The sequence below is a fragment of the Canis lupus genome, chromosome 8 (genome assembly GCF_048164855.1).
Source record: "Canis lupus baileyi chromosome 8, mCanLup2.hap1, whole genome shotgun sequence".
NCBI classification, from domain to species: Eukaryota; Metazoa; Chordata; class Mammalia; order Carnivora; family Canidae; genus Canis; species Canis lupus.
The window spans coordinates 5623952-5651465 of NC_132845.1; the positions used below are offsets into that span (position 1 = coordinate 5623952).

The 27514-nt window shown below is 37.8% G+C and overlaps 1 protein-coding gene across 10 annotated transcripts in view; it reads left to right on the top strand.

Moving 5' to 3' along the window:
- The window catches only part of TNNI3K (TNNI3 interacting kinase), a 285086-nt gene that overhangs the window by 114007 nt on the left and 143565 nt on the right, over window positions 1-27514 (top strand). For all 10 annotated transcript variants that reach the window (XR_012034825.1, XM_072834075.1, XM_072834076.1 and 7 more), the window contains 6 exons: window positions 6238-6324; window positions 6902-6958; window positions 7934-8026; window positions 8106-8163; window positions 8291-8485; window positions 9230-9334. Coding sequence is in view for 9 of the 10 variants with exons in the window: in XM_072834075.1 (XP_072690176.1) it covers window positions 6238-6324; window positions 6902-6958; window positions 7934-8026; window positions 8106-8163; window positions 8291-8485; window positions 9230-9334 (595 nt within the window). In the remaining variant the exon portion in view is untranslated. The remainder of the gene's footprint in view (window positions 1-6237; window positions 6325-6901; window positions 6959-7933; window positions 8027-8105; window positions 8164-8290; window positions 8486-9229; window positions 9335-27514) is intronic.

Below are 27514 nucleotides of genomic sequence, written 5' to 3' on the forward strand. Positions count from 1 at the left end.
TCTGCTTCACGAGGGAAGGCGGGAGGCCTCTCTGCTGTCAGCCCCAGCCGCAGTCAGCCCCACAGAGAGGCTGAGACCGGCAGGGAGGTGGACTTTGTGATTTGAGTAAGCTTTGTTATGCCTGGGTAAATGCTTGGGGCTCAGGTTGTTTAATTTTTTTCCCAAAGGAGAAACAGAAATAAGAAAATTTGTTTTGTTTTGGTTTGCCTTTGTCCCAAACGCTTAAAGGCCACATTACGGAAAAGAACCACTGACTAAAAGCACCACAGGTCCTGTTCAAGTGGGGCAGACAATGCAGAGGGGAGCAGAGAAGCCTCCAACCTGTGAATCTGGCAGCAGGCCGCACGCAGGGGTATTTCAATTTCAGAGAACTTTTTGTTGGTGGTGCTACTTTCATCCTGAGGCTCAAATGGCCGTCAGCACATGGGGAAGAAAGGGAGGCTCTCAACGGGAGGCAGCGGCAACATGCCAGCAGAGCGCGCCGAAACGTTCCTCACCCTGGGGTGTTAGGCAGAGTGATGGCCCCCCAGAGATGTCCAGGTCCTATTCCCTGCAACTTATGAGTACTCGGCCTTCCATGGGAACGGGGAATCGAGGCTGCTAATTAGATGACTCTTTGAGAAAGATTATCCTGGATTATCCCAGTAGGTCCAGTGTACTAGCAGGGTTCCTTAACTGTGGAAGAGGGAGGCAGAAGCAGAGGTCAGAGTGATAGGGAGGAAGGAGGACTCGGCCGGCCATTGATAGCTTTGATAACATGAAAAGGGGGGCACAGCCAAGGAATGTCAGTGGCCGTTCAAGGCTGGAAAAGGCAAGGAAACTGATGCTCCCCTGGAGCCTCTAGAAAGGAGCAGGGCCCTGTCCACACCTTGATTTTAGCCCATTGAGAACTACATCAGACTTCTGACTTCCACTGCTACAAGACAATAAAGTTATATTGTTTAAGCCGTGAAGCTTGCAGTAGTTAATCACAGCAGTGACAGAAATAGAGCATATTGGTGTTTAGAAAAGTTATCTGAAGTTCCATAAGAGAGTTCCCAAGTTCATTTACAATTGTGGGGGCAAAATAGTAAAGCAAGAAAGCGGTAAAAAGATCCGAAAGGCATATTTACATGTTAGGATTGTAGGCACATGTATTATCTCACTTAAATCTCTACAACAGCCTTAGGAGGATTATCATAACGCTAATCTGTGAATAAGGATCTTATAAAAAAGGGAAATAACTCATGTCTTCCAACTAATTAAAGTGGTCCCTCATCTCACCTACATTAAAATCCAAACTTCTTCCTTTAAACTCCAAAGCTCCACATCCATAGTATCAGAGTGTGGACTCCTAAATGGCATCACCTAAGGCTTAGGAATCTGTGGTTTAAAATGCACTCCCTCCATGAAACTAGGAGCTGGTACTTTGAAAGAATTAACAAAATTGATAAACCCCTAGCTAGATTTGTCAAAAATAGATACAGAAAGAGAGAGAGAAAGAGAGAGAGAGAGAAAGGACCCACAGAAATAAAATCAGGAATGAAAAGAGGAGAGATCACAACCAACACAGCAGAAGTACAATTATAAGAGAAAATTATGAGCAATTATATGCCAACAAATCAGACAATCTGGAAGAAATGGATAAATTCCTAGAAACACATAAACTACCAAAACAGAATCAGGAAGAAACAGAAAATCTGAACTGACTGTAACCAGCAAAGAAATTGAATCGGTGATCAAAAATCTCCCAACAAACAGGATTCCAGAGCTAGATGGCTCCCCAGGAGAATTCCATCAGACCTTTAAAGAAGAATTAATGCCTCTTCTTCTGAAACCGTTCAAATAAAAGTAGAAATGGAAGGAGAACTTCTAAATTCATTCTATGAGGCCAGCATTACCTTGATTCCAAAACCAGAAAAAGACTCCACTAAAAAATGAGAATTACAGGCCAATATGCGCCTCAAGGACATGGATGTAAAAATTCACAACAGATACTAGCTAATAGAATCCAACAGTACAATGAAAGGATTACTTACCGCAACCAAGTGGGATTTATTCCTGGGCTGCAGAGGTGATTCAACATCCACAAATCAATCAATGTGATACACCACATTAATAAAAGAAAGGATAAGAACCATATGATCCTCTCAATAGATGCAGAAAAAACATTTGACAAAATACAGCATCCTTTCTTGATAAAAACCCTCAACGAAGTAGGGACAGAGGGAACATACTTCAACATCATAAAGGCCATACACAAAAGACCCACAGCTAATATTCTCAAAGGGGGAAAACCTGAGAGCTTTTTCTCTACAGTCAGGAAAACAACAGGGATGTCCATTCTCACCACTGCTGTTCAACATAGTACTGGAAGGCCTGACCTCAGCAATCAGACAGCATAAAGAAATAAAAAGCATACAGATCAGCAAGGAAGAAGTCAAATTTTTACTTTTTGTAGATGACATGAACTCTATGTAGAAAACCCAAAGACTCCACCCAAACATGGCTGGAATTGATACAGGAATTCAGCAAAGTAGCAGGATATAAAATCAGCACACAGAAGTCTGTTGCATTTCTATACACCAATAATGAAGCAGCAGAAAGAGAAGTCAAGGAATCAGTCCCATTTGTGGTTGCACCAAAAACCATAAGATACCTAGGAGTAAACCTAACCAAAGAGGTAAAAGATCTGTTCTCTGAAAACTATAGAATACTTATGAATTTGAGGAAGACACAAAGAAATGGAAAAACATTCCAATCTCATGGGTTGGAAAAACAAATTTTGTTAAAATGTCCCTATGGCCCAAAACAATCTAGACATTTAATACAATCCCTATCAAGATAACATCAGCATTTTTCACAGAGCTAGAACAAACAATCCTAAAATTTGTATGGAACCAGAAAAGACCCAGAATAGCCAAAGTAATGTTGAAAAAGAAAACCAAAGCTGGAGGCATCACAGTCCCAGATTTCAGGCTGTATTACAAAGCCTGTGACCATCAAGACGGTATGGTACTGGCATAAACGACACATAGTTCAGTGGAACAGAATAGAGAACCCAGTAATGCCCATATAACTATATGGTCAACTATCTTTGACAAAGCCAGAAAGAATATCCAATGGAAAAAAAAGACAGTGTCTTCAATAAATGGTGTTAGGAAAACTGGACAACCACACGCAGAAGGATGAAACTGGACTACTTGCTTACACCACCCACAAAAGGATAAGTTCCAAGTGATTGAAAGACCTAAGTGTAAGACAGGAATCCATTGAAATCCTAGAGGAGAACGTGGCTGCCTTTGAACGTGGCTGCAGCAGTTTCTCACTAGACACATCTCCGTAGGCAAGGGAATTAAAAACAAAATGAACTATTGGGACCTTATCAGGATAAAAGGCTTCTGTGCAGCAAAGGAAACAACAAAACTAAAAGACAGCCAACGGAATGGGAGAAGGTATTTGGAAATGACATAGATAAATGGTTGGTATCCAAAATCTAAAAAAAAAAAAAAAAAAAAAAAAAAAAACTTTTCAAACTCAATGCCCCCAAAATAAAAAATCCAGTCAAGAAATGGGCAGAAGACATGAACAGACATTTCTCCAAAGAAGACATAAACGTGGCTAACAGACACATGAGAAAATGCTCAACATCACTCGTCATCAGGGAAATACAAATCAAAACCACAATGAGATCCCACCTCACACAGGTCAGAATGGCTAAAACAAACAACTCAGGAAACAAAAGATGTTGATGAGGGTGAAGAGGAAGGGGAACCCTCCTGCACTGTTGGTGGGAATGCACACTGGTGCAGCCACTCTGGAAAATGGTATGAAGGTTCCTAAAAAAGTTAAAAATAGAGCTACCCTATATGACCCAGCAATTGCACGACTAGGTATTTACCCCAAAGGATACAACAATAGTGTCACAAAATAGTGATGAATGGATAAAGAAGAGGTGGTATACACACAGGTGCACACACACACACATGCACACACACCGGGATGCTACTCAGCTATCAAAAAGAATGAAGTCTTGCCATTTGCAATGATGTGAATGGAACTAGATGATATTATGTTGAGTGATGTAAGTCTGAGAAAGATAAATACCGTGATTTCACTTCCATGTGGAATTTAAGAAACAAAGCAGATGAACATAGGGGAAGGGGAAGGAAAAATAAAAGAAGATAAAACCAGAGAGGGAGGCACACCCTAAGACACTCTTAACTATAGGTGATGAACTGAGGGTTGCTGGAGGGGAAGTGGGTGGGGGACAGGGTAACTGGGTGATGGGCATTAAGGAGGGCACTGGTTGTATTGAGCACTGGGTGTTGTATTTAAGTGATAAATCACTAAATTCTACCTCTCAAACTAATACTACACTAAATATTAACTAGAAATTAAATAAAATTTTGAAAGAAAATAAATAAACAACATGTGTTCCGGGTGATTCCTATACACACTAACAAGTTTGTGAAGCACTACTGCACATGATGTGAGCTCATCTATTTTTCTACCCAAGTCTGGAACCGCTCTCACCCTTGCTTGTGATGCTCCAGCCACACCGGTCTTTCATTTCTGAAGAAGTCACATTTCTGCTCCCACCTTGTAACCTTTACATTGTCTGTTCCTTATTAGAGTCTTTGGAAATGTGCCTCTTGGCTAATGCCATTCAGGCCTTGAGCTTTCCCTAATTGTGAGCACAGGAGAGTCCAAAGAAAAAGGGCTAATAGGACTGGCTCCTCATTATTTCATCATAACCTACATCTATCATTTGAGAAAATTACAAATCTGCCAGTCATGAATTGAAATCTATGGATAAGAAAATGGGCACTCATTGTTCACTCTGTAGATTTAAGTTTTGCTACAGATTTTAGCAATTGTTATCACGGTGTTTTTTTTTTTGTTTTTTTTTTTTCTTTTTCTTTTTTCTTGAAGAAGCTGGTGTTGGGATATTACATTTGGAAAAGCTTTTAATGCTAGTTAGTATCTTAATTACTTCATCTCATGATCTTGCATGCTCTATTAATTTTAATTCTCTTTTTTTGAAGGGGGGATTTGATAACCAAGCATAACTCTCAGCACGCACTCTCTACATTAATCAGGTGTGTTCTGAACCAGCGTTAACCATGAACCATCCGTGATCGTTAAGCATGTGTGCTTTTTCAATTCCTAAAGTTTGCCATTTTCACAATGAATTCTGTTGCATTTCACAAGTCTCTTGGCAGGGTCTTTAAGGCTGACTTTGTTTTTCTCTTGTATAAATTAGCTTCAGTAGATTATTTTTATAATTGAAACATAAAATAGTATCAAAAAGTTTAGTTCTATTGAAAACCATGGATCTACTAAGAAGAGCATTTCGCGTTTTTTTCTCTTTCACAATATGTTACCTACTGCAATTAATAAACCCCCTAATTTTGGTGAGTGTTATATAATAGGCATTTATTTATCAGTTATGTAGAAGTCCAATGTGGGCATTTCTGGTCCAGTGGATGACTTTCTCCCATCCCATAGGGCCTCAGAACCTTCTGCAGCCAGCCAGCAGAAGAGAAGAGTAGGAGAAGGCTCACTTTTTTTTTTTTTTTTTTTTTTTTAAGCCCAGAGTTGGGAGTGGCATCACTTTTGCTCATGTTGCCTTGATGAGAATTTGTCACAAGGCCACAACTTGATGCAGGACGATAAGGCACTATTGTCCCTGGGTGGACAGCTATTCTGAGTGACAAAAATCACTCCATGAATGGGGAGTACAAACACTGATAGGCAGACAGATAACTGCCTCTTGCCACAAAAACCTATGGAATTATCTCAGTGCCATGTTAGACGGCCACGGTCAACCCAAATGTAACATTCAATCAAAGCAAACACATCCCTCTCTCCCAGTTACCGTATGTGCTCTTTACCCTTTTAATGGTGCCCTTAGTACCTCATATTTCCTCATTTAGAGATTCTCATTATTGTTCAACCTACCTCATTATTATTCAAGCTTCTTATGGACAGGACCATAGTCACCTTGTTCTTTATATCCCTACCACCCAATAAAGTGCTTAACATAGTGCTTCAGATCTAGTAGAATCTCAATGAATCATTCTGAATGAATGAAAGAGTGGGTGAATGAATGAGTGAATGAAAGTACTACATTCCTATTGCGATATATTATCTCTTAAGATATATCCTATGTTTCAGGCTACCTCTAATCACTTTTGGGCTGAATAAATCACACAAAAATTAAGACCCTTTGACCTTTTTTGTCTTTTCACAAAGGACATGATGCAATCGTGACCCTCCTGAAGCATTATAAAAGACCGCAGGATGAATTGCCCTGTAATGAATATTCTCAACCTGGAGGAGGTATCCTTTTCTTACTAAGTTTTTGTCGTTAGTACAATATTGTGCCAAAAGGTAAACCTTTATTTCTATTACTACTATTCTGGGGTTAGGGATGAGGGCATGTCAGATTGACTTTATTCTAGGAAAACTTATGTCTGGGTAAGGCTGAAAATAAAGAAGCCTTCACTTAGGCTGTTTTCCGACTCACCAGTCTGCAGTTCCTTCAGGTTTAGCGTTCCCTCGACTGGATGTTTATGAGGCTTATGCATGACCGGGAAGGCCCTGGTGAGCTGAGAGCAGTCGTTTTCCATTTCAGTAATCTATTAAGACAGGCCAGAGAATACTCATACCCAGACACAAATTAAATCTGCCGGAGTCTACTAGACCTTTTTTTTTTTTTTTTTTAATCTTTTATATACTCTCTAAATAAACACTTGCTATACAGTTTCAGTGTCCAGAAAAGGACCTGGGTTAAAGCTATATTCTCAGTTGGTTTTCTTAGCAAATTTCTTTTGTCACCTGCTTCTTTGTATAATGTTTACTGTTTATGTAGAAAAAAAATGCTACTTTAAACTCTGTAATATAATTTGATTTCTAGATGGCTCCTATGTGTCTCTTCCATCCCCCTTGGGGAAGATTAAAAGCATGACAAAAGGTATTTTAACATGGGACAATTGTTATATTTTATTACTAAGGATAACTATTGCCTCAAATGTGATAACCTTCTGTTTTGTTTTACATATTATAAATGATGACTATTTTGCATGCATAAATGATATTATCAACAAAGCATTCTTTCCATAATTAACCTTACCCTCTGTACTATTTTACATGTGCTATCTCGGTTCATGGAGGTACAGCAGTGAAAATATCCTGAGTATTAAAGGAAGATCAAATTCTCATAGACATTTGTATTTTTAATGAAGTCTAAATCACAAATATTAATGTCTTTAAGGAGAATTGGGAATAGGTTTGCCATAGGAAAATCAGTTTGAAAAAATAGGTTATTTTCCAAAAGATCCCAAACAAGTAATACCTTGGGAAATTTTTGAGTGTATGCTGCACACAGAAATTAAAGCCATTGAATCAGGAATATTAAAAGATACCTTCATGATTCAACAACAAATTTATAGTTATGCATTTAGAATTTGAAGTTTTTAAAAATTATTTTTGGTTCGAGGTGTTTCTCTGAATGATTCGTGGACTTCTTTTTTGACATCTAATTGGCATCCCTTTGAGATTTAGCTTATGGATATTTGGCTAAGCCCATTATGATAAGTTGAAGGGATCGGCCAGATAAGGCTCCTTATCATGATGTGATGTGAACAGTACTCCGGGGTTGCCATGTCATGCAGATGAGCTAGTTATTGATCAGATTAGAAATAAACCCTTAGCCCTGATAACAAAGGTCAGGGGACAGAGACGGGACTACTCACATGTTTTTAATGCAAAGGGACAAGGATCGTTTGTGATAAGGTTTCAATATCTACAAGTAGTCAATTGTATCTGGAAAATTAAATGTTACCAGGGAATGACATTTTTGGCTAAGTAAGGTATGTACGTGCATCATGTGTACACATCCACGTGTGTTCTTTGTCTTAACAAATAAAATAACATTTCCTGTTTTCAGAAAAGGCAGATGTTCTCCTCCTAAGGGCTGGACTGCCCTCGCATTTCCATCTTCAGCTCTCAGAAATTGAGTTCCATGAAATCATCGGCTCAGGTAACCCAAGAAAACGCCCTTCTGCTTTAGTTTCATGAGCTCGAGACAACACGTGTTTATTCATTTCTCTTAATTTTAGGTTCTTTCGGGAAAGTGTATAAAGGACGATGCAGAAATAAAATAGTGGCTATAAAACGGTAAGAGAGCAGATGAGAAAAGTCAACACCAGACTGGAATTGTGAACCTTAAGAAGCATATGCACAGCAAGCCCCCTTGTTTTGACCCGTCTGTTGACTGAGGATTTCCTGTTCCCGCCCTTTCCAGTTACCGGGCCAACACCTACTGCTCCAAATCCGATGTGGATATGTTCTGCCGAGAGGTGTCCATTCTCTGCCGCCTCAATCATCCCTGTATAATTCAGTTTGTGGGTGCCTGCTTGAATGACCCCAGCCAGTTTGCCATCGTCACTCAGTACATATCAGGGGGTTCCCTGTTCTCCCTCCTTCATGAGCAGAAGAGGTATGGTTCTCTTGTTCTGACTTCTCACTTCACGTGTCCATGGAATTATCCTTGCATTTACCTCCGAGGCTTTCCACTTGGATGAGCCTTTCCCTTCTAACATCCCTGAGTGCTCGGAAGTGTGGCAGTTTGAAGATGGCTAATAACTTCTGCCCAATAATTATATTTTAGTGAATAGAAATACTTCTGTGCTTTCTTAACAGGAAGTCAGTTGGAGATAACAAATTCAAGGAATTTAAATTAGCAACTGAAGCTTATAATTAGGCCAAATATGGCATACTAATAACGCAGCTATATGTAAGCTGAGAATAAAATAATTACCAGGGGTCACAATATTTATTTTTTAAAGTTTTAAAAGAGAATGTCCTTGCACAAATCTAATTTGAATTCAGTTCCTAGATACATGCATACAATAATTAGAGTGTGGTTTCACTCAGTTATTAAAGCAGAATCCATTTTCTGTTATCATAAAAAAATTAAGTATAGCATTATAAATATAAAATCAAGTGGAATATTTTGAATATGAGGGGTTGGTACCTGAATTGATTGATAATTAGGCATCATCTGATGTACAAAAGTTCTTTTTCCAGATTTTTTTTGGATTTTTAGTCTAATCTTCAATAAAGCAAAAAGGGCTGAAAGATGTACAGAATAACAAATCATGTGCACCATTGATATCTTTTAGAAGGATGTGTTATTGGCATTAACCATTCCATCCTCACTAAATCTATTTTTAAATTCCAGGATTCTTGATTTGCAGTCTAAATTAATTATTGCAGTAGACGTTGCCAAAGGTATGGAGTACCTTCACAACCTGACACAACCAATTATACACCGTGACTTAAACAGGTATTTTTCCCTCTAAATAATGAACATAGAATTGTTCAGGTGACTAGGAGTCTAAAACAGATTTAAATATATCTAACTTCACTTAAGTATATGGCAAGTCAGGGTTTTCTATTCTGTGGGTTAGGTGACAGGCTACCTTACGGCTAAGGGATAGAAAGTTTTGTCATCATCTTCTACGCAAATAGAAAGTTTGGTTTTTTGTTTTTTGTTTTTTTTTTTCAAATAGAAAGTTATATAACTCTCAGGGATCTTTCGAGAGAGTGCTATCTGTAAGACTCACCAGCCAGCTAGTTCTCAAGTCAAGAGAGTCAGAACAAGAATTTAGACTAATGACTATTATGGCATGTCAGGTCTCATACAAAGTCAGATATTATAAGAGGTTCTGATTTAAATTACCTGAAACACTATTTTTGTGCTACCATTTTGGTATTTTTCTAATAATAAATTCAGCCAAACTGCAGCAGCTCGTTTACCTGTTTTTCATGTGAAAATGTTCTCCTGTGGGTTAGAGACTTGAAACAAACAAGGAATTGTAGTGTTCTAGGGGTGAAACCCCAAAGGATTAAAAAAAAAAATTAAACAGTGAAAGCTTTCTCTAAGCAAAGTCTTACAAGAAGGCCAGTATACAAAATGTAGCTCTTTCAGTTGAAGACAGAATGTAGGGTTTAGAAATCTGTTCACTTACCATTTTCTACTGCCAAGGAGGGGGATCCCTAGGCCACCTCTTTGGAATCCCAAAGGTGTTCTGGAGAATAGCTGGACAACCCCTGATCTAGTTTATGAAACAAGTCATATTATTGAACGTAACTTTCATTTCATGATGATCAATAACATTCAGATCTCATATATAACCTTTTGTGTAGAGCCCACAATTCCGAGACTACTAAAAAGTAACTACTCCATTCAGCCTTTTGTTCGACAACTATTTGGGTATCTACTATGTTTAAAACCTTTATACTTGGCACATTAGAGCCTACAAGGTGAAGCGGCCATAGACTCCATTCCCAAGAAGCTTTCTAGTAGAGCTTTCTAGTAGTTCTAGTAGAGGAGAAAAAAAAAAATACCTACTTTAGGTATAAAATAATGTTTTATAAGAGATATTAAAAATTCTACAAAATTTTTAGAAAGAAAAATTACTTCTGAGGAATTTAGAAATAGCTTCATGGAAAAAGGGACATTTGAACTTGGCACCAAAGAATGGATAAACTCTGGAAGGGCATCATAGGCTTAGGGAAGACATTAAGAAAACAGAGATTAGAACGTTAAAGGCATATATAGCAACAATGAATAGTTCCATGTTGGGGGATGAAGTGCATATGAATGTAGCTAGTATTCATAATGTATGAAACAGACAATTGGGAAGGAAATTTAGAAAAACAAATTGGAATAAGAGCACAGAAATCAGTGAATTCTAGACATAAAGGTAGTTTAGGCTTTGTAAGAAAGAAGTAGGCATTGAGGTGGTAGATCTAGGAATCAGAGATTTGGAACCGTGTTTTGGAATGATTCACCCAGTCTCTCCACTCGGTGGAGAAGTCAAGAAACTGGTGAAGAAGTTGTTGCCCATAATCTAAATGAGAAGTAATTTTAAAAAGCAGAACTTCACTCGTGACCAATGAAAATGAAAGAGAGACAGATAGGAAAGATAGGAGAGATAAAATAAATTAGGTAGGAGAGTGGTTGAGTCTTAGATATTAGAAGAAATATGTGTGGGATTCAATCCATTTAAAATTATTTATTAGTTTTCACACAAAAGTCATTTCTTTGCTGTTATTAGGTTTTTTTCTTACCTCTCTTTCAAAAGCATGCATGTTAATAGACATTTTTTTTTTTGCTTTGAGTTTCTGAACAATATTTAGGAAGTAGATTTAGGTGATAAATTAGCATAATATAAACTGGTGACTTGTGAGTTGGAGGAGGGTTATCTTGTCATCCCAACCATTTTGCATGTAGTATTAAAACAAATTAGTGACCATTAAAAGTTTCGTCTAGCCGTAACTCTCCAATTATGGGGCAATTGAGTGTGTGTTCCTTTGTTCTGTAAGTGCAAGTTGTTACCACCAGATTATAAAACAGGACCAAAAATATAAATGTTGATTGAAAGTGGAAATAGAACATTTACTGTATAATAGATATGTTTATATTTGCCATTTTTTCTGTTTCTTTTTTTAATAATAAATTTATTTTTGATTGGTGTTCAAGTTGCCAACATACAGAATAACACCCAGTGCTCATCCCGTCAAGTGCCCCCCTCAGTGCCCGTCACCCATTCACCCCCACCCCCCGCCCTCCTCCCCTTCTACCACCCCTAGTTCGTTTCCCAGAGTTAGGAGTCTTTATGTTCTGTCTCCTTTTCTGATATTTCCCACACATTTCTTCTCCCTTCCCTTCTATTCCCTTTCACTATTATTTATATTCCCCAAATGAATGAGAACATATAATGTTTGTCCTTCTCCGATTGACTTACTTCACTCAGCATAATACCCTCCAGGTCCATCCACGTTGAAGCAAATGGTGGGTATTTGTCATTTCTAATGGCTGAGGAATATTCCATTGTATACATAAACCACATCTTCTTTATCCATTCATCTTTCAATGGACACTGAGGCTCCTTCCACAGTTTGACTATTGTGGACATTGCTGCTAGAAACATCGGGGTGCAGGGGTCCCGGCATTTCATTGCATCTGTATCTTTGGGGTAAATCCCCAACAGTGCAATTGCTGGGTCGTAGGGCAGATCTATTTTTAACTCTTTGAGGAACCTCCACACAGTTTTCCAGAGTGGCTGCACCAGTTCACATTCCCACCAACAGTGTAAGAGGGTTCCCTTTTCTCTGCATCCTCTCCACCATTTGTGGTTACCTGCCTTGTTAATTTTCCCCATTCTCACTGGTGTGAGGTGGTGTCTCATTGTGGTTTTGATTTGTATTTCCCTGATGGCAAGTGACGCGGAGCATTTTCTCATGTGCGTGTTGGCCATGTCTATGTCTTCCTCTGTGAGATTTCTCTTCATGTCTTTTTCCCATTTCATGATTGGATTGTTTGTTTCTTTGGTGTTGACTTTAATAAGTTCTTTATAGATCTTGGAAACTAGCTCTTTATCTGATAGGTCATTTTCAAATATCTTCTCCCATTCTGTAGGTTGTCTTTGAGTTTTGTTGACTGTATCCTTTGCTGTGCAAAAGCTTCTTATCCATGTTTTCTGTTTCTAATGTAACCCAAATGATTTCAATTGTACCAAAAAGTCATCAAAGTTTACAAAACCTCATTGCATAGGTGCCTGGAATATAATAGAGTCCCAAACTATTGCATTTATTATTTGTGAACTACTTTTTTACTAATCTTTAATCTGGCAACAATAGAAACATTGAGTTTTTCAGATTAATGGGGATATAGCATTGCACATTGCCTCAAAGAGTGTAAGTCCTTCTGGGTTTACTACGCTCTGGTTGGGTACGTAGAGCATATGCCCAGCAAACAATTTATTCCCCGTATGAGGTAGAAGGTGACTAAGGACCAAAATGATTAGGCAGCAATTTTCAAAGATTTCATGTCAGTCAAAGATCAAAGTAGAGTTGAAAGCTTCATGGAGGATGTAGAGCTAAAGCTAGAATTTGGAGAACAGGTGCATGTCTTCCTCTGGGTTCTCACAGCAGACTAACCCTTTCATGTCTACAATGCTGATGGAGCCCCACTGAAAGGGGAAGGGAAAGATGCACATCAGGGTGAGGAACTCAGACATATTTGCACATTAGCATTGAAATTATCTGTTTACACTTTTCTTTCTCCCACTAATCTGGGCAGCTCAGTGCTCCAAGAACAGAGATCCTTTTCTCTTCATCTAGAGATGTTCGATCAATGCATTTTTAACTGAACCAAATTCCTGGGGGTGTTTCTGTGAATAACATTCCAGGAAGCAATGGCCTAGTTGGTACGAGTATGGCTGCTTTTAGGTAGAGCCTGATCAACTTGCCCAATACTTTTGGTAGTTTCAAGCAAAGGGGCTGTTTGAGCCTATTGATCAGCTTACAGATGAGGGGGATGCTTCTATTTTTGGTTCTGTGGTTGTTGATTTATATGAGTGAAAGGAAAGAATTCTACCTTTCCCCTGGCAAGCTTCTTACCTCACAGGTCTGAAAATTAATTTTGATCTTTAAGTATATACTAAGGAGAAGTTGAAGGGCTGAGTAAGGAAGTGGTTCTTTCCAATGATGCTGATGAGAATGATGATAATACCTGCCATTTATTTACCACTCACATGTGAAAGGCCTACTAAGCCCTTTTCATGTATGCTCTTATTTCATCTCACATCAATCCTATAACATAGTTATTATTATTTCCATTTCACTGATAGGGAAACTGACTTAGTCTGAGGTCACATCCATAACTTATAGTGTTCTTAACATTGTATTATGCTGTCCCAACAACAATAACAAAACCAAGTCAGAACAGAGAGATAAAGGAGGCTGATGATACTGAATGAGCATCAGCCATTTACCAACTTTGCTCTTTGTGCTTCAGTCCTCAGGCTCAATTCCTGTGATTCAAATCATTTCTCATATCATCTTCTTGTGCTTCAGTGTTCCTGCTCTAGTGCTTCTTTTACAGCCCGTGTTCTGCTAGTGTGGAACAGAAATTGCATATGAGGCACACCGATATGTCTCCTTTGTCTATAGTGTTTAAATATTTCTTAAACATTTTTTTCAAAGACTTACTTATTCATTTTAGCGGGAGGAAGGATTCAGAGGGAGAGACAGTATCTCAAGCAGACTCCCCACTGAGCACAGAGCTCAGCATAGGGCTCAATCCCAGGACCCTGAGATCATGACCTGAGCCAAAATCAAGAGTTGGCTGCTTAACCAATTGAGCCAATGAGACGCCTCTAAATACTTCTTCAATGTATGTAGCTTTCTACAGGAATGTACTTTCCAATTTGTTGTAGACCTCACTACCTACCAACTTACCCTTGGCCCAATTTATACTTTCATTTTGCAGCACTGGAGCTTGCAAAGCATAGTCTACAGCTAAGGACTTCAAAACTTGTTACTGAATACAAGCAGCTCTCCGTGTTCCTTTGGAAAAGTACATTTTCCAAACTGTTTGACATTGAAACCAAAACATCACTGCAAACATATATGGATCAAATGAATGACCTTTACCCCATATAAGGATATAGTATAAGAACACTGTATGCAATGAAATGGTGATACCTCCATCATGGAGTGGCCATTGCACTCCCATGAGATATGTATGAGAAAGCGTTTTCTAGACTGTGAAGCACTATACAAATGACATTTGTTACTACTATTAACCCCTCATGTGTTCTCTTATACATCAAGGGTGGAAAAATACAATATTCTCATACATACCAATATTTCTTTTTATATAACTTTATGTGACTTTTTAAGTAATTAATTAGGAGTCTACATCTATATCTGAGAAAGATTACTGTTGGTTTTGAATGTTAGCTTGTTTGGGTGACAATAAAGGAAAATAATTAGTGACAATTTAAAAATAGCCAAACTACTGATAACAAATAACAAATACTGTATAAAATGACAAAGTTGGTAAGGGCTAGAAGAATTTTAATTTTGAAGATGACATTTAATTAAATCTGAAGATTTCCAAAAGTATCAGAGAAAAAATTATTCATAAAAATTTTTAATAATTGTTTTTAAGTTGATGTATGCATTTTTCTTTCAACTGAGTATAAATATAAAAGTCCTGCATTTAAAAAAATCAAGTACAAATAAATTACTAAGTTTTTTCTAATTACTAAATTATTAGGTACTGCTGTATTTCTCAGTTCTCATAGATTAAAGAGTCTGTTCTCAGCTATGCCTTTCACTTGTGACTTTTCCAATAAGTGGTTTTACAGATAGAGTTTAATATTCACTGGCAAATACCTCATTGCAAAGAATTCTGAACATCTAGATGCAAACCAGTCGATTACAATGCAGTAATTATTATAGGTCTTGAAAGAACCCACTGAAACTCATGAAATCCTTCACAACGCTACTTTTGTAATTCTCTAGTATTAAACTAGTCACACGTGGTATTTTAAGTTTAGTCAAACTTTTCTCATCCATTTCCACTTTAAATGTAAATGAATTAATGAATTAATATAAATACTTGAGTGCATGATATGACCCAGTGTCTGTGCTATGCCTGGAAATACAGCTGAGATTGATAGCCCCTAGCAACTTTTCTAGAAGAGCTTGGAGTCTAATGAACTATTTTCCCAAATTTCCCAATCATAAGCATCATCTCATTAAAAAAATACAAAAACAAATTCAAAGACTCCCCCTTTAAAGGCACAGATTGAGAATGTCCTGAATTGGGCCTAAGAATCTATTCTTTTAAACAAGATTACCAGCTAATTCTTATGATCAAACAAGTATTATTCTAGCACAATTTTCTCAACACTGGCTGCACATTAGAAACTGTGGAAGAACTTAAAAAAAAAAAAAACCCACCCCGGTGCTACTTACCTCAGAATTTATAGGGGTGGGGCCCAGGTATCATATTTTTAGATAGTACTCCTGGTGATTCCAATATACAGATTGCACTGAGAATGACCTTTAAGTGTAATTTCAATTACTCTAGCCATGTGCATACAATCTGATCCTTCTTTGCTGCCAGTGAGGAATGGGAATATTGAGAAATTAAGTAATAGTATAATTCTAAATGTTTTGAGAATTATTGCCCAAAATTCAGTATAATCACTCATTCATTCACATATTCATTCATTCATCCATTCAATAATGAATGCAAAAGACTGAGATCCATAGGCCCATGATACATACCCACAGCATAGAGTAGGTCCCAAGGTCTAGTAGTTTCCCTGGGAATAAGGCACTCGGGAACATCTAATTTATAATTCATGATCGATACTATAAAGTTCCCAGGTGTGTAGAATCTTTTTAGGCAGCCAAAACAGAAGTGCAAGTTTCAATACTGGGCAATTGCAGTGCACACAGGTCATGTGGGTATTCAAGACTACACACTCTGGAAGAATACAGAACTATATATAACAAATCAATACACATATGGAGAAGGATAAAGATTCATATAAATGGTGTATGTGTATTATATAGCAATGCATACAGAAGCCTACATATTTCCATGTTTTTTTGTTGCTTCCAGCCTTTCTCAACTGGAGTTCTGAAGAAATTAAGTCCTTTTTTTTTTTTAATTAAGTCCTATGGAAAATGATTTGAGAAATGGTTTTCATAATTCTCCCAAGGATGAGGCATAGCTATATCATTTAGGATGCATAAAAGAGAAGTTTATTCTTTACCTACAATGAATGCCTTAGAACTTGGGACCTCCGAGTTTAAGGGGTGCTTGTAGTTCTGAAATGTTTTTGTCCAAAACTGTAATGGGAATTCAGATTTCCAAATTAATTTTTTTATTTTATTTTATTTTTCCAAATTATTTTTTTTAATTTTTATTTATTTATGATAGTCACAGAGAGAGAGAGAGGCAGAGACACAGGCAGAGGGAGAAGCAGGCTCCATGCACCGGGAGCCCAATGTGGGATTCGATCCTGGGTCTCCAGGATCACGCCCTGGGCCAAAGGCAGGCACTAAACTGCTGCACCACCCAGGGATCCCCCAAATTAATTTTTTAAAGCAATCTCTGTGAATTTCATCACTGCTTTGAGTAATGGGGTTTGGGGGGAGTTAAGCTATTTAATTTTCCAAGATGAAATTTGAATTTGTTAGGATAGGTAATCTGCTACAATAATGGACCCCAAAATAGATAACGGTCCAAAAACAATAGAAATTTATGTCTTGATTATGTGAATAAACAGGTTGTTGGTGTGGCCCCTATTCATGAAGTCACTCAAGACTCATTTTAAACATGTGGCTTCCAGGGTCTCCTTAGGGGTCATCTCTATTCAAGTGAGCCTAAATGGGAGAAGAATATTATGTAAGATGTGCATGAAATGTTTTATAGAGCAGGTATTAGAGTGTCATGAATCACTTTGAAAACCATCTCATTGGCTAGAGCTCACTCCAATGGCCATGCTTCTTACTACAGCAGGTACTGTGTGATATAGTCTCGCTGTGTGCCCAGAAGATGAAATGGGTTTTCATGGGCAGCCAACAGTCTGCACAACATTCACTCTATTTGCATTAGTGACAACAGTTACTAGGGTTTAGATAAAGATAACAATCAAGAAGGCTGGTCTACATTTGCATGAATCGACTGCACTAATACAGTGTTAACTGCCTACTAAATACTTTTTAAAAATACATGTTCACAATTTATAAACTAATACCACTAATTGGGAAATGTAGTAGAAGCTATTTAATAAGGCGAATTATGTATGAATTAATTTTGAAACAGTTCTTTTCATTTGTGATTGTTGATTACATTAAAGATACGAGAATAGCTTTGGGAGTGTGGAGACGTAGGAACATGGTTCAAGAGCAAAACATGAAATGAGATACAAGAGTATGACCCAGACTGTGTAAATCCAAAACAGAAGTCACCGTTCCATGTGCTCTATGTCAATTAAAACACACATTTCCACACATTTTTCTTTAAGAGTGAAAATAAAAAACACAGAAGGACTGGGATCACTCTAGTCAGAGAACCTTGTTGTACCAATATCCAGCAGAAGGCATTCCTCAGCCATTTAGTTCTACACATTACTCTAATCCTATTTACGAGCCTCATTCGGGTATTGGTGTTCAGTCATACTTTCCATTTCCATCTCGAATGTGCTCAGAGTCCATCTTAGGTCTGTCTGTCCTCCACTCCCTAAACTTCCAGATGAAAGCAGAGTGTTTCCTCTGACTCTCAAGTTCCAACCTGTTATTTAAATAGAAATTCACCATCCAGCTCATCCTCATCTTCTCTGAATGTAGCTGCATCCCTGCCTCTCACCTTATTCTCATAGTTCCCAGAGGCGATGTCCCCAACATTCCCATGATATTTCATTCTGGTTTCGGAGGCTCATCCTGCATTAAACTAGCAGGTCCTCCCACTCTCCCTCCCCCTCTCCACTGCTCGAATGTCCTTTAGCTCTGAGTTGTCCTCTCTGTGTACTCCGGTGAAAACAGCTAAAGTTTCCTCCCAGGGCCACTTAAAATGTTCTTCCTTTCTCAGCTGCCTCCATTAGAACGTCTCATTTAATTTTGGCTGCATCCACGAATTCTAAAAATAGTGCTCTTACTTAACACCCCATTAAGTAAATTCCCTTAGACACATACTCCCTTTAAATTAAAACAGGTATATTTAAGTCAGAGGAAAGCTCATTCATGCTGCTCTCACTATCATATTGTTCACGCAAACCTGGTCAAACCTGCCATCCTCACTCTCTTCAGAATCTTTTACCTCAATGGTCCCAGGCAGATAAATCCCCAAATCTCGTATTTTAGAGATGGGTTCTAAGCCACCATATGCCATTGGAAACACTACACAAGGTTGTGTATGTGCGTGTACACAATAAATGTATCTGCGTGTGCAACAGCACAGAATGTTGGGAGTCCATGGAAAACAGGAATTCTGTGATTCCGTAATTCCCTTTGAATCGATGTAAAATACCACTACTCCGCCCTGGAACCTGGCCTCAGGATTTCTTATCCCAGAGCATCTTGTGATGACGTCGTTCATTCCGTTGCCTCTTCCTGTGATACGACACAACCATACCCTGAGAATTCCCCAAACCAGGGAGGCAGGTGTGCTTTTCCTGTAACCGTGTCACCTTCTCTCACCCCAGAGCTGAGCTTGGAAGAGTAGAAGTGATGCCCCCTCTTGATCCTATGAAACCTTTCAAAAGCTTCCCTGTGACTGGTGATGAACTGACTGGCCTCCAATTTTCTAGTGTTGCTGGTTCCTTACACTGCCATTTTCCATTCTTCGGGGATGCGGCCTGTATAAAGTCAGCTTTTGAAAATGTCAACAAAGGCTTTGCTCTGTTCAGCCTCGTTTCTTCTCTGCTCTCATTTCTTGGGAGGCACTGTGAGTGCCCTCTTGGCACCTTGTCGATTTTCCGGAGCAGCTAACCTTTCAATAATGATATTAATGCTGCCTCGTGCTTATCTGTGCATTTCTCAGTTCATCATTTTCAACCCTTGCTTGCTGAGATTCATTTACATTGTTGTGTTCTTAAAATCCTGGAATTTAATTGAGTGCAACCTGATGAGGGACCCAGAGCCAGAATTTCTAGCTAATAAGGGAGAAACAATCTTAATAGGTGGGTATTTCTTTCGCCATTGATTGAATTTCCAATAGCTACACTGGCCTAGAAAAAGAGATACAGATAATTGTGGATATTCTTCTCTTGTGTAACATTTTTTTATTTCAAAATTCTCTCCATCACTCTTGGGACGAAGTAGCTTCTCAGATAAGGTCAGTATTTGCCAGAGAGGGCAACATGGACAGCTCTGGGAGTCTGTGTTGGTGTGGTCCACCATCCCACTGGAAGGCCACAGGATGAACCAATTGAGAGCAGAAGCTATGGAGCCAGACCGTGCAAGTGCAAATACCATGTCTGTCCACATCTTACCTGTGTCCTTGGGCAATTTGTTTAAAAACAAGTTTTCCAATATAGAAGATGATTGTAGATGATTATAGTATTGCCTAATTTGTTGGGTTTAAATGAGAAAAATACATGAACTATTACTGTCATTTTTCTTCTTTGTTTTTCTGAAAGCACATTTTCAACTACTTAATATTCTTAATGCTGAAGTTTTTTTAACTGAATTAAATGTTTCTAAGGGCCTGTCTCTCCTTTTGATTGTATTATAACAAACTTTGTGTATAATATCTCAGATGGCTTGTTTCTTCTTGTCCTAAAGATCTAGGAGATAAGGGGAACATTCGCCCATGGAACTCTCGCTATATATGGCGCAAGGCCAGGGAATTCTAATCATATATCACTGCCTTCATTGGGACCTCTCTATGCCTTCACAATTCTGACTTGCAGCAGGAAATCTGTCTGGCACTTCCACTAGGTAGATACAGATCTGGAACAGAATATGGATAAAAACACAGCTGAGGGTTGGGCAGGGTTATTTAATTATCCAAGATCCTTCTAGTTGATTCTTCTTCCTAGAGCTCATTCACAAAGCTTAAGCATACAATTTAAACACAAGCCATCCAACCACTCAACAATGTATTTGTTGGTGGATATAATGGCAGAGAAGGGAAGGTCTCATCAGAGGGCACATCCCAGAGTTCATGCCAGACCAAAAAAAAAAAAAAAAAAAAGTTAAGTAGGGGAAATGCTGGACCTGTAGAGTGTTCGTAGAGCATCTATATAGTTCGGTAGCTTTTCCTCTCTATGCCCAGTGAGCTCAGTCAGCCACTCAATTCAGAAGTTATCCTCTTTTGCTATTTCACTATATAAAGAACAGGGGAGGATGTTTTCCAAATTGCAGTAAAAACTTGCCCCTGCCCCTGCCCCTCCTTCAATAGAGAAAAGGAAGGATTCATTCCATCACATCCTTTTTGCTTTCTTGATTCAAGAAGACAATCATTCTTCTCATTTCTATTCCTATCCTTTTTGTGACACTGTTGTGACTTCTCTCCACCTCAGGTTTGTGGAGATAATGGTGTCTAACATCTACCCGTTCACAGAGATATCCTTGCAATTAATAGGGGTGTCAGGAGAACACCAGAGGAAGACTCTACAAGGGAAATCCATGTATCATTTTTATTAATCACATGAATCTGAGGAGCCAGAAATCTTAGAACACGATTCATTTTGTATCCAGCTGCTGGATCTGTACTCTTTGTAGGGTGGTCTGGGTTATCTTCTTCCACCTGAAGTTGAGAAGTGTCCAGGTTCCTAAATGGCGTGCAGAACAACATCCCCCTTTTCCAAAAGTCTTGATCTTACCTTGACCAGCAAGAAGAAAAGAGCATGCACAGAATGATTAGAACTTTTTAATCCTGCAGGGACTGTCTTCGTATCAATTATATTTTAAGCCTTGTATGTGATGAACTGTATTCTTAGTCACTAAACCCTCATTTAATGGCTTTAACAACCCACAGAAAGTTAGTGAAAAGCAATGCCTGGTACCATAAATGAAATAGTGTTAGAGCATTGATGATGTCTGGCTTCTTTTGTTTGGGGAGGGAAATCCCCTTCTAATTCTTAAAATAGCAGTTGGCTTTCATTAAGTCTATTCACAGCTAAGGGTCTGAGGATCTTGAGTGACCCTTTCTTTGGAAATGGGGCACATTTTAATAGGCTTTTTCCTCTCTATGGTCCCTGAAAGATTTAGCCGCTGGCAGTCTCCTGAATTGCTGGGATTTGTAAAGGAAGGGATTGATTACATGCTTCTTCTAATTCTCTCTTTAATTTTCCCCCCATTTCATAAAAAAGAATGAGAAAGATGTTTTGAGTCTTCTTCTATTGAGATATACTTGGCCTTAAGGGCAGATATTTTAGCATTGAACTTTTATTAACTTCTTAGGGGTTTGACAAAATTTCTTCTTTTCTTTTTTTTTTTGCTTCCTAAATATGAGGCTAAAGAGCTGTTATTTCCCAAACTTGTTCCCTAGCAATGTAAGCAGTAGACAGAAAACTCGGTTTGAACTTTTTTCTATTAATTAATTAATTAATTAATTAATTAATTTTGTCTTTGTCAGTTGAATTGCATCTGTAGTCTCTATCTGAACAGGTAAATTTAATATAGGCCTCAACACATGCTGTTCACTGTGATGGAAACATCCACCCCTGCTTTACCTCCTTCTCTTCTTCCCCTCATTGTTCCTTCTGTCCCTCCTTCCAGTATCACTTTTCTCCTGGCTAATTTCTATTCCTTCCTCCAGGAGGCCCTCTTATATAGTCCCACATATAATACCCATATAAGCCACAATACCCTTCTCTGGCTTATTTTGGGATTGAAGGCACTCTATGAAAATTGGTCATGTATTTGCATGTATTCCCTGCTATACATTAAGCTTAATGAGGACAGGGGCTGGTGGATTTTGTACTATTCCCAAATGCTTAGCACGGTGACCGGATCCTAATAAAAGTTCAATTAATATTTGTCAGATGCATGCATTAATGAATAGCACTTCAAGGAATATAAAAGTATCATTGATGTTTCTTTGTGCCAGGCATTGAGCTCAATGTTTCATAGGCATTAGCTTATTAAATACTCAAGACTCTATGTGATGTCTTTTTAAACAGATAACAACAGAAAGGCTTAGATGCAGTTGGTTAGTGACAGACCAAGGATATTACCCCTCCTATATAGTTACCTATATCTATGGTTATCCAAAACATAGAGCTGTATGGTCATTTAGTTCCCTAGACAGGACCAGCTCTGAATAAATAGCAAAGCAGTATTTGTTAGGTTGCCTTTTTTTTAAAAATTTATTTTTATTGGTGTTCAATTTACTAACATACAGAATAACCCCCAGTGCCCATCACCCATTCACTCCCACCCCCCGCCCTCCTCCCCTTCTACCACCCCTAGTTCATTTCCCAGAGTTAGCAGTCTTTACATTCTGTCTCCCTTTCTGATATTTCCCACACATTTCTTCTCCCTTACCAAGGAAGGGAGAGATACAGAGTTCATAGCAGAAATTAAAAGGTAGTTTTCACTTAATATTGAACAATTCAGTGGCATTTAATAATATGGGAGCTATTTCTTTGTTCAATTAAGACTGCTGTTCCACAAGCCACTTACCTAGCTGTTTTGTGCTATAATTATTTGTATGCTCATCACTGACGCCTGTCCAAAAACACAGTGAAGACAGTGAGAAAAAAAGATATGATCAGTTGTTTGACTGCTCTGATTTTCTAATTTACTCAGGTGAAAAGTTAGCCAAACAAACTGATTTTGCAATATAGACATAGCCCAAGACTATCTGATGATTCTTTAGAAAAAAAATATAATCCCCCTGAAATTCTAGTGATTTCTAGTCACTACTGACTATGTAGATTCAAACCAATATCTGCTTTTTCTGAATTGATTGATTTTTTTCCTTCTCACAGGCAACATTTTTATTTTCTAACCTGCAGCATTTCTGTGCCTGACTAGAATATTTTTGCATTTGATTAATGTTTTCATTTGACTTTCAATGAGGTCTCAAAACAGTTTGGCTTGTCACAGTCAAATTATTTAAATATCCTCTGTAAAGAGTATGTGGGAACTAAACTCAGATTCACATGAACCTGAAAAACCAGTGGTGACATTTCCTGAACTTGTTATATTTTTATGTCTAAATTAATCATTTCACAATTTTGCTTTATGTGGATGCTCAGCTTCTTAAATACAGTGATTATTAGATGCCTTAATGGAAAAGTTTTAATTTTTAGCTGACCCAGAGGTTACTGTCTGGCAAGGATTTATGTTTCTTCTTTTTTTTTCATAATATTCTTTGTGGTTTCAACAGCACAAATATATTATCATCTATATATGTATTTATGCATGTATATACATATACATACATACATATATATATTTAAGTTTCTTTAGTTTCTTCAACACAAATACCTAAGCCATCCTTTCCACTTCTCTGTTATTGTTCTCTCCTAATTGACTGGAATTATTCCAACCATGTTTTCAAATATGGCCAGTATTCTCTGTCTACATTCAGCTTATGCCATGTGAAAGATAGCACACGTAAATGAGTATATACCACAAGATCTCATATACAATTTTAGAAAATGCAGATTAATGTCTAGCAACAAAAAGCAGGTCAGGAGTTTCCTAGGGCTGGGCTAGGAGAGGAATGAACTGCAAGGAGAGTTAAGAATCCCATTGGAGTGACAGAAATATTTTGTATCTTACTTAAGGCAATGGTTCCACAGGAGTATATGTTTGTTAAAACTCATTGAATTGTCATTTTTAAATAGATTACTTCTCTTCTAATGTGGATGCGAGTAAATTGTCTAATATAAGTGGTGAATATAAAAAGTGAAATCTTTAAAAAGAAATATGTAAAGTAATATGAATTGGCACCTTTCTAATCATAAATGGAATGTATTATCCTTTTGAAAACCCTAAAAAGGAGAAATAATAATTTAATAATTAACCTCATTGAGGATATCAAAACCAACTCCAGCTAAAGGAGAAGAATCAACATAAGTAAATTGGAAGAAAAAAGGTTTACTTAGATGCCATCACTGAGTATGAATCTATATCATACTAAGGTCAAGTTAGCTCTTTGCAAATGTTAGTGTTTAGTCAAAAGACCCTAGACATTGATGGGAAAGGAGATGAGAAAGCATCTTTGAGACTCTGCACTTACCTTCTATTCACTCTTCCTGGTTCTGGTTCTGGGCTGATGCAAATGGTATTCAGTATTGGAATCTATTCCTCAGCCAAATGTGAGAATGCATATGTTGAATGGCAAAGAAAAGGCCCAGATTTTTAATATACCATCCCAAAAACATTGGAGACATTAGATACTAAAAATTGCAAACTGGCAAATAACAACACCTGAAACAAAAAAGCTACCCTAATATCACTAAGTCGATTAAAAACTGTGCTGCTAGATATGCAGCATGAAACTGTGGATCACAGCATGCAGCTAGAATGGCTTTGTCCATCTTCCAAATGTCATTCACAAGAGATCTATGGAATCTAATGAACATTGATGCCGTGACTCAGAAAAGATACAAAGAATTAATTAATTTGCAGTCAAGATCACAGAAGTGAGATAGGATAAACAACATAACTCATGTGCAAAAAATACAAAATTAGATTCCCTCTTCAAAGTGAGACGTGTAGAGCATCTCTATATAAGCCTCGACAAATGAAAAAGTATATGTTAAATAACTAGTCTGTGGAAAATGTTCCCATTGCACTCTGATCTATGGTTAGTTTAGCCCAAATTCAGAAAATTGGTTTGGACAATCCAAATTCAGTTGGCGGAAGGAAATGAGCAACATTCAACCTTCAACAATAAACACAGTGAAGGTATTTGTGATAAATAGAATTTTTTTCTTGATGTCTATATATGATTCAGAAAGGTATAGTTTAGATGGATTTCATTTGAGCAGATTATTTTTCTAAATTAACTCTTTACTAATCATTTCGAATCATTGTCAGGGTGAGGCAGATTTCACCATTTCAGAGAGCCATTTGTTTCCTTGTAAATGTTAAAATTTCTATAGAAAAGCTACACAGTATGTGTCATCTGTATGTATTGTTTTAATTTAGCAGACACATTTAACAAATAGTTTTTGCTATGACAACAAATAAGCCCTGAAGGAAGCTGGACTCTCTGGGTCAATAATCTTACCTCCTTTGTTCAAATGTCTCAATAATTGGAGATTACGGATACTTTATAGATTTTTTTCTATTGTGCCTCTTATTTTTCAGAATATTTTAAGGAAAAGTATGTTTGTTTGGTAAATAAAACCTACAGTAGTAAGAACTAAGAATACATCCCAGGTGAAAGAAACAAAAAAAAAATCAATTTAATTAAATTTAAAATTTCATTTTGGGATGCCTGGGTGGCTCAGAGGTTGGTCTGCCTTCAGCCCAGGGCCTGATCCTGGAGACCCGGGATTGAGTCCCACATTGGGCTCCCTGCTTGGAGCCTGCTTCTCCCTCTGCCTGTGTCTCTGCCTCTCTCTCTCTGTCTCTCATGAATAAGTAAATAAAAACTTTTTAAAAATTTCTATTTGAGCATTTGATCGATGAAGTACTATCAAAGTCATAGATTGATCAAATGCTTGTATAATCAGCAAAACTTGATTTTTGCTTGCAAAACTTTATACACAAGAAGTTTCCACTTTGGAGGTGAACCCTCAGAACTGGGATTTGTTACAAACAAACTAGGGGTGGTAGAAGGGGAGGAGGGCGGGGAGTGGGAGTGAATGGGTGACGGGCACTGGGGGTTATTCTGTATGTTAGTAAATTGAACACCAATAAAAAATAAATTAAAAAAATTTAATTTTGCCAATCATAAAAAAAACAAAAACAAAACAAAACAAAACGAAACGAAGCAAACAAACAAAAAAACAAACAAAACAAAACAAAAAACATTGAGACTTCTAGAACTGAAGTTCTTCTCCCAAAAATTAGGCTTGTTTGTCCACACTAGTTTTTGGTATCATTTCTTATAAAAAGAAGTTTCTATAGGCTTTGGCCAACAATAGAGCAACTAAGAATTGCTAGAGCAATTTTAAGAGCAGTAGTAGTATCAAAGAGAATACATTCAGGAGTAGCAGAAAGACTGCCTACTTTCAAATCAGAAATACTAAGGCTTAATCCAAGCTTTGCCACTCCCTAATACTGTAAAAGTTGGCAAGTTATCTCTAAACATCATTTTCTTTATTTTTGAAATCAGGATGGTATCTACCTCATAGCAGTGTCTGGCACACAGTAGACATCATTAGATAAATTAAAAACAAAACAAGCTCTGGCAATGTGATAGTGACTTAGAACAGGAGCCTTTGCCATAGGTTAGGAGAAAGAGTAGCCCAGGCTAGAAGTAGTAAGGGTGTGAACTGAGACACTACCAGTGAGAAAGCAACAGAATGTAAGGATTACAGACCTACAGTACAGGTGAAGTTGCCTGGATTTGGTAAATGGTCCAAACTGAAGGTAAGGTGGAAAAAAAGGATCGAAAACTATGAAGATTTCAGTCTGGGTGGCAGGGTAAGTGGTGATACACACAGCAAGATGGAAAGATTGAGACTGACATCAACCATTTGTGTTTGAAACACTAGTGAAGTAATCATCTTTACTTTATGGAAAATTGTAATACGGTATAGGGCATTTGGAAATTGCATTAATGTTACTTTCCTTTATTTATTTTTTATTATTTTATTTTTTAAGATTTTATTTATTTATTTATGAGACACACAGAGAGAGGCAGAGACATAGGCAGAGGAAGAAGCAGGCTCCCTGCAGGGAGCTCGATATGGGACTCCATCCCAAGACCCCGGGGTCACACCCTGAGCCAAAGGCAGATGCTCGACCACTGAGCAACCCAGGTGTCCCTGTTACTTTCCTTTAGATACCTTCTCTAATCCACCTCTCCTCTTAGATCAGGCTGGGTGCTTCCTTTCTGTGCTCTAAAGGCACTATTTCCTTCCTTACACTTACTTCTCTTTAATTGGAATTGCCTCTTTCATTTTTGTCACCTCAGTTAGACTATAGATTTAGTGAGGGGAGGGCTTATGGCCATTCTGCTCACCTTTGTACCATTAAACTAAGCATAGATCCTAATAAATAATAAATGCTTAAA